Source organism: Podarcis melisellensis, assembly GCF_964234715.1.
Source record: "Podarcis melisellensis genome assembly, chromosome: 10".
Classification (NCBI taxonomy): domain Eukaryota; kingdom Metazoa; phylum Chordata; class Lepidosauria; order Squamata; family Lacertidae; genus Podarcis; species Podarcis melisellensis.
The window spans coordinates 19,722,112-19,739,825 of NC_138542.1; the positions used below are offsets into that span (position 1 = coordinate 19,722,112).

Below are 17,714 nucleotides of genomic sequence, written 5' to 3' on the forward strand. Positions count from 1 at the left end.
ATCATTTGTTCATTCCTTATTCCCAATACATTTCCCCACCACTTTCCTAACTGCAAAAAGAAAAAAAGCAATTTTAAAGTGGATTTGTTGCACAAGGACAACAGAGCCTTTTAGTTCATTTTAATTGCACAAACCAAAATTTACGGTGTGCACTTGAATACCTCCTGCCAAACAGTGACAGGCTGGAGATGCCCTTAGGCAATCTGCAATTGTAATTTCTCTCTCTCTCTGAAATGAATACTAAATCATTTTTAAAAATGAATTCTTTTTATACATGAAATGACTTCCTGAAGTGTATTATCTTACTAGCGTTTCTTTGAATTGTTTCTATCTTCATTTCTTTCCTACATAATAATGTTCTCTTCCTTGTTTCCAAGTGCACTTACTGTTTAAATTTGCATGATAAAAGGCTTGAAAATTATTAATTGGCTTTAGTGATGTGATGCCCCCTAGGGTCCTTTGGAGAATACTTAGCCTAGCATCTCGGGGGAGTCGCTTAAGTAAGCTGAATTAGATACCCAGTTGCTCAGCTCCAGGGAGGAGCATTAACTCAGTGACAGCTCACACTTGTTGCACACTGAAGGTCCCAGATTTCAATCCCTGGAAAAGGACAGAAAGTGCCCCTGTCTGAAATCCTGGAAAGTTGTTGCCAACATTGACTGTTATCATCTAACTCAGGATGACAAAGGCAACCCCTGGCATTGTATTAAGCTTCAACAGGGCTCCCATGTTTCAACGCTTATGTGCTGGTTCCGGGGGGTTACCATGCAGCGTGTTCCGAGTCCAGTCCGAGGTCGAGGGTGTGGTATGGGGGCTGTCCATCAAGGCTGAAGTGGGGCCCAAGGCAAGGAGTCGGGTGAGGTCAGGAACTCTGGCAGAAGAGCAGGATAGGGTGCCGGCAGGATCAGGTTATCAACAATGTTGCTCCCGCAACTTGGGACTGGGATGGCTGGCTTTTATCTCCTCTGAGGCATAGGGCAGCCCCGGTCCACAGGTGACTCGCCTCTCCTAGCCTGGAGGTGAGCACTCCTCCTGCGGGAACTTAGTTCCCTCCGCCTCTCTGCCCTGAGCCTCTGCAGCTGAGGAGAGGCTGGAGGGTTACTGGACCCAGAGGCAACCTCACCTTCCCCTGACGGGGCTGAGAGTGGAGCACCTGCAAGCAATGGGTCCTCGATCACCTCCGGAGCCAGAGTAGATTCAGCTGGTGTCTGCTCCTGAGGATCCAGCATAGGTGAGGGCCCTTCAGGTTCAAGACCCAGCCCCGGCTCAGCCGGTCCTGGAGGCAGGGACTCCTGTGCAGACTGGGATTCCTCAGGTTCAGCCTCTGAATCCGATTCCCAGGCCATCACAGCTTGCCATCTTCAAAATCCTATGGATGAAGTTCACCAAGTGGTAGAGCCACTGCTTTGCACACACAAGACCCCAGGTTAAAACCCCAGCATCTTCAGGTAGCCTTGGGAATGTGCCCTGTCTGAAATCTTGGTAGTTAACTGCCAGTCACTGCAAACAGTGCCGAGCTAGATGGATCCAATATGAAGGCGGTTTGTACTAGAAACCAGACTTTAATTGTTGCAGCTTCAGCCCTCTTGAATTCGATACCAATTGGAAGTACACAAGCACCTAGCATCTTGATATTCTTCCTTCTTTTTTGGCAATCACTTGTAGCCAAGTACAATCAGTGAGTCCGTAAGTAACTGTGGAGGCCAATTCTGGACCCACACGTCCTTCTACAGTGGGGACATTGGTTTCTGGGCAGGTGTTGATTACAGTGAGGGTTTGCCAAGCGTGCCTTCCTCTTAGCAGGTTTCTCCCTTTCATCCTGTGTTCGGGTGTCTTCAAAGCCCATGGCACCTTTGGTAAAGGCTGTTTTCCAATTGGAGCTTTCTCAGGCCAGTGTTTCCCAGTTGTCGGTGTTTATACTACTTTTATTTTTTAGAATTGCCTTGAGAGAGTCTTTAAACCTCTTTTGTTGACCCACCAGCATTACGCTTTTCATTTTTAAGTTCAGAATAGAGTAGTAGTCAAGAACAAACTATCTTGATATTCAGATAGCCACTGAAGTTGTGTTTGTTGAAGAAGGCTTACCTGAAGTGTGACCCATTCATTTTACTGAATTGAATTGTAGAAATTGTTTTACTGCTTTTAGTTTACTGAGTCTGCATCTTTCGTTTTTTAACTTATTGCACACCACTTTCGTAGCTTTGAGGTTTATAAATCTGCAAAACAAAATAAATAAATTTAAAACTAACCCAAACCTACCTTGGGGGCCCTGTGAGCGGCCAAAAGATATAAGATGAATATTTTAAGTAAATAGAAGTTAGGTTTTCCTAGCAGGCACAAAAGGCAGAGGTAGAGTCAAGGATATGAGTAGAAAATATTTCTTCTGGCATCTAATGCTTGTGTAACTTCATAAAATAAACATTTAGGCTATCTTTGACAGAGTTGCAGTGGATCAGTTGTAAGAGGTAACAGTTCTGTCAGAAGTTAAATGACCCTTTTTTGCCCTCCTGGCAGAAGCCACGGAACATACCGTATTTTTTGCTCTATTGGACACAGTTTTTCCCCTCCAAAAATTGAGGGGAAATGTGTGTGCGTCCTATGGAGCGGATGCAGGCTTGTGCCATAGCCGCGCGCAACCCCTCCGGCAGGGAGAGGCTGCACGGGGCTATGGCTTCTTTAGCCCTGCGCAGCGTCTCCCAGCAAGGAGAGGCTGCACAGGGCTAAAGGGGAAGCCAAAACAGTGAGTGGGATCCATCCCGCTCGCTGCCTTGCCTTCTTCCATAGCTGCGCGCAACCCCTCTCGCAAGGAGAGGCTGCACGGGGCTATGGATTCTTTAGCCCCATGCAGCCTCTCCCAGGAGGTAGAGGCTGCACGGGGCTAAAGGGGAAGCCAAAACAGCGAGCGGGATCCATCCCGCTCGCTGCCTTGGCTTGTTCCATAGCTTTGCGCAACCTCTCTGGCAGGGAGAGGTTGTGTGCAGCCTGTACGCTGCTCTTTGGGGCTGGGGGGGGAAAAATATTTTTCTTCTTGATTCCCCCCCTAAAAACTGGGTGCGCCCTATGGTCCGGTGCGCCCTATGGTGCGAAAAATACGGTAACTTCTGCTATCTCCAAAACATCAAAGCCTTAATCAAAAATTGCATGTTTATGTAAAGTTCGCTGTGAAATTGGCACAATTGCATAACTAATGGAAGGGAAGAGAATCCAGTTGTTATAGCAGTGCATGCTTTTGCTTACTTTAGGAAGGTACTGTAAGTTTGTGGTCTTGGTAACAGAAAGGTCAGATTCAGACTAGGACATGATAAGTAACTTTTACAGTTGACATATTGCACCATTAACAACAGTTGACATATTGCATCCCATGACAGCGGAATTGCAAGGCAGAAGCTCTGTGCTGAAGGCAGACACAAACTTCGATTTGTGAGGACTAAGGGTCAGACTGAAGGTGATAATATTGACTACATTGTCATTTGCACGAAAGTCCCAGGTTTTTTACAATCTGATGTTTGCAATCCAGTTTTGCTGTCTTTTGACAGGTTTGGTTTATGCCCAGGAATTTTGAAGCTTGTAGTATTGGTGCCTGTTGTGTGCTGTATTAGTCAGTAATCTTCATTTCATTTGAGACTTCTAGGATGCCCAGAGAACAGGAGCTTTTGGGCAATTAATAACTTCAGTGAGTAAATAAAAAATATTTCTAAATCAAAATCTGGGGGGAAATGCAGCCTCAGGAGCAACCCTATTGTTTAATATAGATGACTTTTTCATTGTGAAAAATCAAGACAATTGGGTGTATCAGCAGGAAATTTTGGCATGGGGAATCTACCATGTGAGAATTCTGACTAAGGAGCCACTCCTCCCCAACCAGACCCTCGTGACAACTGGTGTCCCTTGTTGCACAGATAGAATCCTGTTAGCATGTGGCTTTTGCAATTCACTGGGTCTTCTGTGTAAGCCTTGGCCCAGGATACCTGAAGGAGCGTTTCCATCCCCAACGTTCAGCCCAGACACTGAGGTCCAGCTCTGAGGGCCTTCTGGCGGTTCCCTCACTACGAGAAGTGAGGTTACAGGGAACCAGGCAGAGTGGCATCCACCCTGTGTAACGCCCTCTCATCAGATGTCAGGGAAATAAACAACTATATGACTTTTAGAAGACATCTGAAGGCAGCCCTGTTTAGGGAAGTTTTTAATGTTTGATCTTTTATTGTGTTTTTAATATCCTGTTTGAAGCCTCCTAGAGTGGCTGGGTAGGGCCGGCTAGATGGGTGGGGTATAAATAATAAATTGTTGTTGTTGTTATCCTGCCATAGCAGCTACAGGCGCTGCATTAACTCTTCTGCTCCCATGTTGTGCGCTACCATTGAAGATGTGTTTTATAATAGGTTGGGGGTCATCAAAGAGTTGTTCAGGCATTGCCATGCATTGATTTATGCCTTATGTTTGCATGTAATGTGGGCACTACACACTACACAGTGTGTAGTGTTGTGATGGGTGCGGGGAGGGGTGTCAACTTTGCCTGGGACATTACAGGAATATTATTATTATTTAAACTTAAAAAATGTATTACACCACTGGGATAGCTCAGTTGGTAGAGTTTGAGACTCTTAATTTCAGGGTTATGGGTTCAAGCCCCACTTCAGGCAAAAGATGCCTGCAGTTCAGAGGGTTCAATTAGACCCCTGTGGTCTCTTCCAGATCTACCATTCTATGATTCTGTGACATGTTATAAGATGTTAATGTTCTGTACAACATGTAGCCCCTCCAAAAAGCCCACCATAACAGCAGTACAAAACTCCCGCAGCACACTAACAACAAAACGAAACAAAACAATGCTCAGCAGTTTTAAGAACAGCAATCAGCACCCTAGCCCAGAAGTCCCTGACCACGTCAACCCATAAATGTTGATTGTTTATTTGATTTCCCCATCTACCACCCGAAAAAGTCTGGCCTCTAGGCCAGCTGCTACAGATCAGTTGGGGGGTGTCCTCCAGGGGTGATCTGGCAAGCTGTTTTCTCCTTGCAGGGAGATCAACAGCACATGCAGATAATTTGATTCTGCAACTCCTGTGCTGTGGAATCCGCTGTGTGCACATAGGATCATTAATGCATTACGCCACTATTAGCCCACATGTACTGTTCGCCAAAGGGACGCAGGTGGCGCTGTGGGTTAAAGCCTCAGCGCCTAGGACTTGCCGATCGAAAGGTCGGCGGTTCGAATCCCTGCAGCGGGGTGCGCTCCCGCTGCTCGGTCCCAGCGCCTGCCAACCTAGCAGTTCGAAAGCACCTCCGGGTGCAAGTAGATAAATAGGGACCGCTTACTAGCGGGAAGGTAAACGGCGTTTCCGTGTGCGGCTCTGGCTCGCCAGAGCAGCGATGTCACGCTGGCCATGTGACCCGGAAGTGTCTCCGGACAGCACTGGCCCCTGGCCTCTTGAGTGAGATGGGCGCACAACCCCAGAGTCTGGCAAGACTGGCCCGTATGGGCAGGGGTACCTTTACCTTACCTTTTTACTGTTCGCCAGGATCCTGAGTTAAGAACACACTTGGGTTGCAGTAGACAATTGTATAAGAAGCTTGAAAAGCAAGTTCAATGCCATACCATTAATCTTAACCACCTTCGGTTTATTTTAATGGGACAAATACAAACTTACCCAAACATAAATTTGTAGAAGTCCATCTGCTTCGTGCTACAAACTCCCCGAATATAGTTAATCTTTCATTATGCCATCTGCCACATTGGATGATTTTTAATTACAGAACCAATAGAGGAGAATTGCGAAAGCTCTTCCATCTTGGGAACTTGAGTTTTCAGATGGAGGTAGCAACTCTGTAGGGAAGTAGAAATGCTGTGCTTGCTTACAGAGGCCTCGAGAGATTGCCGCCGCCACAACGCTTGCTTTTTAATGCATTTGGAATTTGAATATTGTCATTTATTTTGTTGCAGATGGGGAACTCAAGGGGATTTCACCACCACACATCCACGGCCTGTCGTCAAAGTGAAACTTTTCACAGAATGTACCGGGGTCCTGGCACTGGAAGATAAGGAGCTAGGAAGGGTAAGCGCTCACATAATTTTCAAGAGTTTAAGATGCTGATAGAGGGCGTGATGACTGGAGGCTTTGGGGGAGGTGAACCCCCTGAATGTTGATCAGTTTTCAGCCATGGTGCTCAAGTGAAACTACCCTTTATTTGCGACCTTGGTGATACATACGCTTTAAGCATTCTGTGTTTGCAGTTTGACTTTCTGTTACCATACAAGGGTAAGAAGCTAAAGACAGACCTTTCAATGGGTAAAAGACAACCTGGTGTTAATTGCTGATTTTAAGCTTCCACTGTTGTTTAATGCTGACTATTGGAACCCTTTTATTTTGGTGAGAGTTTGAGACACAAAGATAAAGTTATTACCTCAACGTTATGGCACATCCGAGACAATCTCTATTCAGAAACCAGTGTGTGGGCTTTAATCCAGTCTCTATTCTGAAGTGTCTGGGTAGTTTGTGATGCCATATTCAAAGAGAAACAAAACTCCACCAATATCACAAAAGTTGGTAGTATAAGATGTCTCAAATATCATTGTATCTAGTAAGTCAAACGGAATCTGTTCCGGAAGTCCGTTTGACTTCCAAAATGTTCGGAAACCAAGGCGTGGCTTCCGATTGGCTGCAGGAAGGTCCTGCAGCCAATTGGAAGCCACGGAAACTGCGCCGGACATTCAGGTTCCAAAAGAACATCTGCAAACCGGAACACTCACTTCTGGGTTTGCGGCGTTCGGGAGCCAAAGCGTACGAATGCCAAAGCATTCGGCTCTAAAATGATGTGTTATTTACCATCCAATGCCATTTTAGCTGTGCCTGCTAAAAACAAAGGATGCTTCGCAGCAGGGTTCGATTCTTTCCAGTGGCAAGGAGATCCATAATGTGAATCTGCCAGTAAGAAAGCATTCTTGATAGATAGGTGCATGGTATTTCTATGGTTTTCCCAGTAGTGATGTATGGAAGTGAGAGCTGGACCATAAAGAAGGCTGATCGCCGAAGAATTGATGCTTTTGAATTATGGTGCTGGAGGAGACTCTTGAGAGTCCCATGGACTGCAAGAAGATCAAATCTATCCATTCTTAAGGAAATCAGCCCTGAGAGCTCACTGGAAGGACAGATGCTAAGCTGAGGCTCCAATACTTTGGCCACCTCATGAGAAGAGAAGACTCCCTGGAAAAGACCCTGATGTTGGGAAAGATTGAGAGCACAAGGAGAAGGGGACAACAGAGGACGATATGGTTGAATAGTGTTCGTCACGCTACCAGCATGAGTTTGACCAGACTGCGGGAGGCAGACAGAAGTGCCTGGCGTGCTCTGGTCCAGGGGGTCACAAAGAGTCAGACACGACTAAACGACTAAACAACAACAACATTTTTTTTAAAAAAGAGGATTCATTCAGTTGCGTTTACAAAGGAAAAGGGGAGTTTTCTTAGTGCAGAGATGGGGAACCGCAGATCCAGGGGTGAAATGCAATCCTCCAGCCTTCTCTGGCCTGCCCCAGAGCCCTTCCTGGGACACCCCCTCCCTGTTCTTGCTCTAAACAAAGAAAGAGAGAAGAGAGCGTCTGAATTTCCCAGGAATGGCTGGATTTCGACAGCAAAGGCAACACAGATGCTCCTGACATTTCCTCTCATGAATTTGTGAGGTTTATTGCCCACTTCTAACTATCGAAAAGGAAGAGTTGAGCTGTGATATTCTACTTCGGAACATTGTGTCCACGTAATGGTTTAATGATGCGATCTTAGCTGTTGTACATTAATGGATGGCTTTTTATCTGGAAATTTCTTCTACAGCAATAAAAATTCATTTGAGTTCCTCGGAGCCCAGTGGCTCCTAATGACAAGTCACCTAATGAAAGTCCCTGCTTTTCTCCCTGCACTGAAAAGTGTTACCTTTATTTCCTCGCAGTGCTGCGCCACTTAGTGATTTGAATTATGCCTTTTTTATTATTATCTGTGAAATCTCTATAGGCATTCAGTGGTAAATCTTCAAAATTCTGAACTTCATTCCAGACAAGCGAGTCCCATTGTAAGTAGGGAAAGCCTAGCCTAATTCATCATGCGTCATTTTGAAAAGATGCTTCTACACTTTAATCAGAACTATGTTTTCAACACTCTTACCTGTTCTACAGTAAATTATGTCACAACTTCCGATCTATGTGCAAAATACAAGTTGCAAAGCCAGTTTGAATATTTCTTAATCGTTCCAACACTTGGCTGGCTGCCATCCAATGCCTTATTGGACTTTTTTGTTTTTATTCTTTTTTTGTGTGTATTTTGCCTTTATATAGTGATTTTATGTTGTAACCACCTTGAGACCTGTGGATATAGGGCAGTATATAATAATAATAATAATAATAATAATAATAATAATAATAATAATAATAATAATAATACTCTCTAAGCATTGTTATCACTGGCAAATAAATAATACTAATGCTTTAGCTAAAGCTTGGGTACTAGATTTGCTTCAGAAGTGTGTGCCTGAAAATTTGCTTGACTATGGAAATGTGACTAAAAAAAAAGATGTAAATCATTACTTTTGATTACTTGTTGCAATAGAATCAATTGTAATATCATTTGATTTGTAATATACAAATCAATTGTATATGTAATGTTATTGGACTCTGTGGCGTTTGCCTCCTAGTATGGGTCATAAGGAAAGGGTTAAAATGGGTGTGATGTGATTGGCTATTGAAAATGCAAGGGGGGAATAAAAGGAAGTTGAGGTTGAGTTGAGGTTTGAGAGTTGGGAGTTGAGGTTTGGGAGGAAGAGGGAGGAATAGGCAGTGGGTTGGAAGAGTTGTATTGTGAGAGAATGAGAGGAATTGTTAGGTGGAGTCAGATAGATAGTTGGAATAATCAGTTTGGAGTTGTTAGGAACTAAGAATAAGAAACTGCCAAGTAAAATTAACTGTAACCTTAAGCTTGTTCCTGCATTTAAAAAGAAACTTGATTATTTGTTTATGTTAACAACTGACTGGACTCCGTGTGTCCCCGTGAGATACGGGGTGGTGGCAGCGGAAAAAGCAATTGCAGTGGTGGCACAGGGTCAATAGACCGTCAAACGTCCGGGGACCCTGTGTGTGATCGCCACAGATTCCAACTCCCATCATCCCTGGTACTGCTGGGAATTGGAGTCCAACAACAAGCAGAAGGTCTCCATTCCTAATTACGGCATTACCAATATAAGGCTATTTATCTTCTTCCCCCAGCCCTCTATCTCTCTCAAAAAAGTGAGAAATCCATGTCTGGCACCATGCTTGATGAATCAGATTGTGTAATCATGCATGGTGGTATTTTTCTGATAAGTTTTCCATTTTTTATATATATATAAAGGGACCTTTATTACTTGAGTGCTTTTTGTTGACTGTTTTTATATATTGAGGCACCCATCTTTCCTCAGCGCCAAATTGAATGTTTTATTGTATAACAGAGCTTTAGATGGGAAGAGATTGAGAGATGGAAGAGATTGCATTCACTATGGTAAGAAAGGTAATGAAAATAATAGACAATGAATATGGGAGTCTGAAATGAATAAGAGGCGGAAAGTTTAAAAGATACTCATTTTGCTTGTTGATCCCATCTGATAAGGGGCAGATGAGTGATAAGATCCACACAGTCATTTTTGGAAGAAAGGGAGTAGGTGGTGCTGTAGTCTAAACCATTGAGCCTCTTGGGCTTGCCAATCAGAAGGTCGGCAGTTTGAATCCACGCTCCTGTTGCTCTGTCCCGCTTCTGCCAACCTAGCAGTTTAAAAGCACACCAGTGCAAGTAGATAAATAGGTACCGATGCATCAGGAAGATAAATGGCGTTTCCATGTGCTCTGCCATCTGTCTTGTGTTCAGTTGTGCCAGAAGCGATTTAGTCATGCTGGTCACATGACCTGGAAAGCTGTCTGTGGACAAACATTGGCTCCCTTGGCCGCCGCACCCCATAGTCACCTTTGACTGGACTTAACCATCCAGGGGTCCTCTACCTTACCTTTTTTACCTTTATTGGAAGACAGTGACTCGAGTTTCATCCTATTGTTCAGATGTTCTTCACGAATGCATCTGATCATTGAATCAGATCAGTGTTAAATGTTAAGGGAACTTTTTAACTAAATGAATATTTTAAACCCTGTCGATTCAGTTGATTGGTCCTCTTTTTCTGTTTCACACATATGTATTTTATGTTTCTGTTGTGATGGCTGAAAACAATAATACGAACTTTCCTTGACTTGATCATTGTAAGTTCCCCGTTAATCACCTGCCCATCTGCATGGCAGAAAAAAATTGGAGCAGAACCAATTTGGTGTTCACTGTTTACATTGCCCCTTAATAATAATAATAATAAACATTGTTATTATTATTTATTTATTTATACCCCAGCCACTCTGAGCGGCTCCTAACAGAATATTAAAAACATGATAAAACATCGAACATTAAGAACTTCCCTAAACAAGGTTGCCTTCAGAGGTCTTCTAAAAGTCAGATAGCTGCTTATCTCCTTGACATCTGACGGGAGGGCATTCCACAGGGCAGGCGCCACTACAGAGAAGGCTCTTTGCCTGGTTCCTTGTAACCTCGCTTCTCGCAGTGAGGGAACTGCCAGAAGACCCTTGGAACTGGACCTCCGTGTCCGGGTAGAATGATAGGGGTGGAGATGCTCCTTCAGCTATACTGGGCCAAGACTGTTTAGGGCTTTAAAGGTCAGCACCATCACTTTGAATTGTGCTCAGAAACGTACTCGATATGATGTTAGCCCAAAATCCACTTATGCAGTGTGGTATTTTCATGGGGCATGTGAAATATTACTTTAGAACATCCAGTTGTTGGCAAATAATTATAATGGAGGCAAGAAAGGCTTCTGTGCAGGTATCCTTTGGAGGAAGATCATACATTATCGCATTGTGTGCAAAACAGAAACAGTGAGCAACTCATTTTCCTTATTTCTTGTGAAATGTGCACAGACATGTACATCTTACTCACAGTGAGTTCTGTGTGCTCTGTGATTCCAGACGGGGAAATTATCCGTATGGATGAGATGTGTTTAATTCCGCATCTCAGTTCTTAAAGCACAAACCAATAGTATGAGTTACTCCCTCTTCATTCTTTGCTCCTCCCTAGTGTATAAACTGCTTCAAATCCACCATTGTTGGCAAATATCATAAGACCTTTAGCTTCACTTTAACAGCATACATAGTAAGTATATACAGTGGTACCTTGGTTCTCAAACGCTTTGGCTCTCAAATGCTGAAAACCCGGAAGTAAGTGTTCCAGTTTTTGAACGTTTTTCAGAAGCCGAACATCAGATGCGGCTGTCAGCTATTGTTTCCAGGGCACCTGCACCAATCAGAAGCTGTGCCTTGGTTTTTGAACATTTCGGAAGTCAAATGGACTTCCGGAATGGATTAAGTGTGGCGTTTTTGCGTTTGCTATTTATTTTGCGTTTTTGTTTTTGAGGCTTTTTCGGTTAATTTGTTTTTGTGACTGTGTGGAACCCAGTTCAGCTATTGATTGATTGATTGATTGTGTGACTGTGGAAAGGGATAAAAGCCCCCCATCCAAACAATAACTATCATCAGTGCAGGTAAGAAAAAATTAATTTTAATTTTTATCATCTACAATACGGTCTTATTTATTTTATAGTATAGTACATTGATTATGGCTTTCATTTTATGGATCAGTGGTCCCGTTAGATAGTAAAATTCACATCAAATTGCTGTTTTAGGGGTTGTGTTTAAAGGTCTGGAATGCATTAATCCATTTTGCATTACTTTCTATGGGAAAGTGCTCCTTGGTTTTGGAACGCTTTGGTTTTGGAACGGATTTCCAGAACGGATTAAGTTTGAGAACCAAGATACACTGTACGATCAATAAGGTACAGTGGTACCCCAGGTTAAGTACTTAATTCGTTCCAGAGGTCCGTTCTTAACCTGAAACTGTTCCTAACCTGAAGCACCACTTTAGCTAATGGGGCCTGCTGCTGCTGCCGCACCGCCAGAGCACGATTTCTGTTCTCATCCTGAAGTAAAGTTCTTAACCTGAAGCACTATTTCTGGGTTAGCGGAGTCTGTAACCTGAAGCGTATGTAACCTGGAGCGTATGTAACCTGAGGTACCACTGTATATAGTTTTAATGCTGGCATTAAATAGGGTTTATTGGCTCTACAATTGTATGCTGCTTTTATTGCTGAGAAGCTTTTGGCCCAAATATCTGACATAAAGGAGCTTTGGCCACATAACTGTCAGGACTTGATGAGGAATGTATGAGTTGATCAACAGGGAAAAGGAGTGAGACATATATACTGGTACTTAAGTACCTAACCCTTCATTGATAGAATAGTGTGAGTGAATTGTATGGAATTTTGAGTTGTAATGGCAATGGAGGGGTGAGTTGGGAACAGAGTTAATGTTTAATTTGCTTAGCAATGACTGAGATTTTAAAACTGTGTGCATATTCTAGCTTTCATGTACATAAAAACATCAGGATTTATTTGACAGAGGCCAGTTGCAAAGGTAATCGATGTATGAAGTTCATTTTTTAAAATACGTTCTTGCGTTTGAATCAGGAATGCTAATTTCCTAGTCCCAAAGATTCATTTCATTCCTTTTTTTGTCATGTTCTGTCCTTTGAATATCAAATATTCAAGATTACTAATTGAAAGTGACAGCCATTGTACTTGCTTAACACACAAGTGAATACAATGTGGGAGCAACAGGTGGTGTTTGACTACAGCGACTATCTGAGTATAAAGATAATTCATCCTTGTTCTAGTGATTATTCAATTAAGAAAAGAAAAACTTATTATTCTTTCTTAGCTGCTCGTCAAATCCTAAAGCAGTTTGTATAACATGTTATCTTTTATGGAGAAGATACTGCCTCAGTTCTATAATTGCTTGTAGAAATCTTAAAATAACTTGTTGGCTCATCTTGTCATTAAAAAGAAGAAGAAGAAGTAGATCCAACTTCTTCATTGATTATAAGTGCTCTCCTTTGTTGGAACTGGAATTGCTGTTTCGTTTCTCTTCTTTCCAAATTGGACAGTGAAGGTTGTGTTTCCCCACCCACTTCTGCCCCCTAACCCTATATTTTTATCATCCCACAAGTTCAAATTTTCCAGCAATGTTTTAATCTGGGTGTAGGACCTTGAATGGCCGAGTTTTGCTCATCCAAGCTGGTCAAGTACCATATTTTCCGCTCCATAAGACACACTTTTTCCCTCCTAAAAAGTAAGGGGAAATGACTGTGCGTCTTACGGAGCGAATGTGTGGTCGATCGCTGGCTCCCTTTCTGGCCCCGGCCCCTTGCCCAGGCCTCCATTGCTGAATGTTCTGCAGACGGAGGCTGTTTGTTTCCCCAGCGACATGTGGCTGGCTGATTATCTGTCTGGAAACTGTAGAAACGGATCCCTTTCCTTTCCTAAAGAAGCTGCAGAACTTTGAGTTGAACCCCATAAAAACAGGGTTTTTTCCCTTTGCAAAGTAAGCTCAACAGCTCTGAGCTGATCCTCAAAAAAGGGGGCTTTTCCCCTTTGCAAAAGAAGCTGCACAACTGTGAGCTGATCCCCACAAAAACAGGGCTTTTCCCCTTTCCTCCTCTAAAAACTAGGTGCGTCTTATGGTAAGGTGCATCTTATGGAGCGAAAAATATGGCACTTCTTGTGAGATCGTCCAGTATTTCTTCCCTTGCCTCTAGCACCACAGGCCCCTGGCATTCTCTAAATCAGGTCCTTCATACTCTAGCACTTTCTCTCGTCTAAATTCTATGCTAACATAAAATGAGCTCCAGCAAGCTTCAAGGCCTGTCACCAGAATAGGTGATGTCTGTTTTTACGGAATATCTCTAAATATCTAGCCCTGTAGACATTTGAAAAGTGTAGTGCTCATCTTCCAGTGTGGTGGCCTCTTCAGCGAGATTTCTTTTTCGCTGGTCTTCTCCTGTGACCCTCTCTCTCGTTCGGTCTTAGTGGCTTAGTTTGTGTCTCGGCTAGAGAATGGAAGCTGATGGCTGGCATTCATCTCAAGGAGATTGAGGTTATAACCTGTACGTTGAGATAAGAAAACATAAGCCATGGTAGACGTTTTTGCTTCTCCCCCACCCCGCCGCCCGCTCTCAGGTTCAGTCTATTGAATCTGCTGGAGCAGGTATAGGTCAAGAGGAAGCTGTGGTTGCTGAATTTGATCCAGGAGAAAATGCCGCTCTTCCTTCTGCTTTCTGTCTCTAGCTCACAATCAGTAATTGGTGTGGGCTGAATGGTAATCGTGAATGCAAGTAGTGGTAAGAAAAAGGAGGTAAGGTGAATGAGATGTACTGTATTGACGCACTAATAGGGAGGGCAGAGTGAACAGGAGGGATAATAACGATGGCCATCAATCTTTGCAAATATTTGTACAACAGGGAATTGGGGCTGGTATCTAGAGTAGGATTGACTCAAAACTGGAAGACCAGGAATCCCCCTGGATTAGATGCTCACTGCTATTCGGGGTGAGAGAAGGTAAAGGAGGAAGTGCAGAAACCTAAGGACCCACTTCTGATCTCGCCATGCATAGTTATGAGGGCAGCGGCATAAAGTCTATGTTGGAAAAATGCCCCCCCCCCCGGAAGGGGCCAACTTCCCAAGACTTCTCTCTGGTGGTCACTCTCTGGCTGGAATCCTCCCTCAGTCCAGAGAGACCGGTAATAAGCGACCCCTCCCTCCTGAGAGGAGCACACTCATCTTCTGGCATCCCATCACAGAAGAAAGAGACAGTCCGTAGTCTACTCACTACTTTATTAAGACTGTACAAGCAGCTCTTACAAGCATGACTGCTCTCCTGAGCAGCAAACACAAGAGTCTACGACTTGACTCACACTTTGACTCAGAAGCAAAAGCAACTCTGCATGAAAACTGGCAGAGACTTCCTGTCTCACGCTCAGAGACATCACATGATGTCAACACAGTAGCTGGTGAGATCTGAAATCCCAACAGTCTAAAAGAGCCAAATCCCCCCCCCCAAAAAAAAAATTATTTATTTGGTTTTTCAAATTAAAATTTTACAGAGATATATCAAACATAAATAGTAAAAAAAAACTAGACAAAATTCCAAGGAATCTCCTGGACTTCCAACCACCCCTTTGTGGGTTCTGTTATTAATCATTTCCTCCAGCATCTTTTATGATGCTCCAAATCCTTTACCTCTTCCATTATGTCCAGAATTCAACCTTAAATCACAAGTGATATTCCAAGCCTACTAACGAGTTTAACTATTTACAATGGTCTTTAAGATAAGTTATAATTCCCCCCCCCCCATTCCTTATTAAAATTTTGGTCTTCCTGATTTCTGACTCTTCCGGTCATTTTAGCCATTTCAGCATAGTCCATTAACTTCATCTGCCATTCTTCTATGGTAGGGACTTTATCTTCCTTCCATCTCTGGGCCAGTAACATCCATGCAGCCGTGGTCGCATACATAAATAGTATTTTCTGCTCCTTTGGGATTTGGGCACCTAGAATTCCTAAAAGGAAGACCAATTCCCATTGGTTGACTTATTGGTAACAGAACACGAGTTGTACAAAAATGACAGATGCATTACATTCTAAACTTGTTAAATGGTGAAAACTTGGACAACCTTGAAGCAGCTAAAACATACCTGGGTGATCCAATTGAGAAAATCTCATTTTTAAAGTTATTGTAGGGTTTGAAATATTCATTATTTACTGGCTACAGTACAAAGGAAATTCGGCAGAAATGTAAATATAGAATTACCTTTATTGTAATATGAACTTCATACAATTTCTGGATTCATCTGCAATTTTTTTTACCTTATTTGTTCTGTCTATCACTTATTAATATATTTAAACCCATTTTAACCACATTTTTTTGTAAATTTAAGAAATTATTGTCCCAATACATCAGCCCTTCCCCATACATATAATAACAGAACAGCTAAAATCAGAGATATTGCAGTTTCATAAATGGTAAAGAAAGTGTGTGTGTATGACTGACTGACACAGGGCCAGCCAATCAAAGCCCTGCTTAACTAAAAAACTATGGAGGTAGCCTTGTGATTGGCCCAGGAGCTGGCCATTCAGTGATGGGTAAATCTGGCTTCTGCGGCAGACCTGAAGAATTTATTCCTCCCAATCTTGAGTTCAAGGGGGAAGATCATTATGCACCCCAAATGTGGACAGTGTGCATGCGCTGAAAGCGCATATAACTATACGTATATTTTTTGGCTTCAGATTTTCATCTTAAAAATATTGAGGAGTGGGCAATGTTTCCTCTGACTCAGCCTTTGGAATCAGAGAAACAATTCACAAAGTTTATCACTTTCTTGATGTAAGGAGCTGGACGTAATTGAGAGGAAAAGAATCACACCATTACTCACAAGTCCTTTGCTAGGAATGTATAATCCAAAAAGAAGAAAGGTGTTGCTTGGAGAGCAAGGGAGGAAACCAACCTGAAATAAATCCGCTGTCTTATTTATTATAGATGAGTGAGAAATCTTCAAGAAATACCTTGCTTGGGATTCTGTTAGCGTAAGCAAAAAGAATCATTTGAACTTGTTAGAATCCTTGTGTCGCATCCTAATGCCTCATCTTAATATTGCCGTTTCGTTACTTACTTAGTTCCTTTTATATATTTGCTTCCTGTGAAACATCTCAAAGCCATTTAATGACAAAAGCTGATACAGAAGTGTTAAGGTGAAAATCCTTCTTTGAAATGGTTCGTGTGTTCTGGAAAACCTTCACACCTCTATATCCTCTTTCCCCCTCTGGCCATATTGTCTCCAAATGTGGTGTTAAAGCAGTAATGTCAGTCTGGGGTTTGTCAAGCTGTGCAGCATTGCAGGTGTGCATTCGGAGCAGGGCAGAGAAAGCATTGCTTCAAAACATGTCCAGTTGCTGCATGGCAGTGAATTAGAGCATAACTGGGAACTTCCGTGGGAGACGGGCGACTACCAGTCTGGATTTTATATTGATAAAAGCTTGGGGGGAGAAACAGCCAAAGCAGCAATCGGGAGAGAGAGTCACTTAGGATATGGTTACCAGATGTCCCTGTTTCCCGGGGACAGTCTTACAAATCTGTCCCTGGACAAACTCCCTCCCCGGAATCTCCCCAGATTTCATTTAATGTCCCCCAGATTTATATTTCAAGGGCTGTAGATTTATTAGTAGGGAATGAATGTTGTGTGATTGGTTCAACGGCACAAGACATATCATATGGGGCCTTCCTTTGAGGCAAAATGGCGGGTGCCACAGCAGCGAGCAGCTCCTGAAGCCAGCCAGAGGAATGGCTTTAGATCTAATTAGATCTAATCTCACATTTCATCTCGTTCAGCCACTGAAAAATGCAAAATTCAACCATCCGTACCCTCAGCAGCCAGTATTAAGGCTGTGCAATTAATATTTGGCATGATGTAGATCAGGGGTCAGCAAACATTTTTTTTTAAATATTTATTAAAGTTTCACAGATTATATAAAAACAGAACAATAAAACAATAAAACAAACAATACACAAACAAAGAACAAGTATAATTTCAATCCCTTATTTTCTTAAACTTACTTCCCCGACCTCCTCATACCTCCCCTTTCTGTATCCCAATTTCTAATTATTAGTTCAGCAAATCCTCTCCCTTAATTTTCAGTTAATTTCTAACCTTTCTTTTCTTCTTACATAACCATTTCAGCTGAGAACCACTTAATTTCTAAACC

General features: G+C 42.7%; 1 protein-coding gene across 13 annotated transcripts in view; it reads left to right on the forward strand.

The window, feature by feature from the left end:
- The window catches only part of CADPS2 (calcium dependent secretion activator 2), a 349,563-nt gene that overhangs the window by 163,439 nt on the left and 168,410 nt on the right, over positions 1-17,714 (forward strand). For all 13 annotated transcript variants that reach the window (XM_081928821.1, XM_081928827.1, XM_081928826.1 and 10 more), the window contains exon 7: positions 5,942-6,053. In XM_081928821.1, the coding sequence (XP_081784947.1) occupies positions 5,942-6,053 (112 nt within the window). The remainder of the gene's footprint in view (positions 1-5,941; positions 6,054-17,714) is intronic.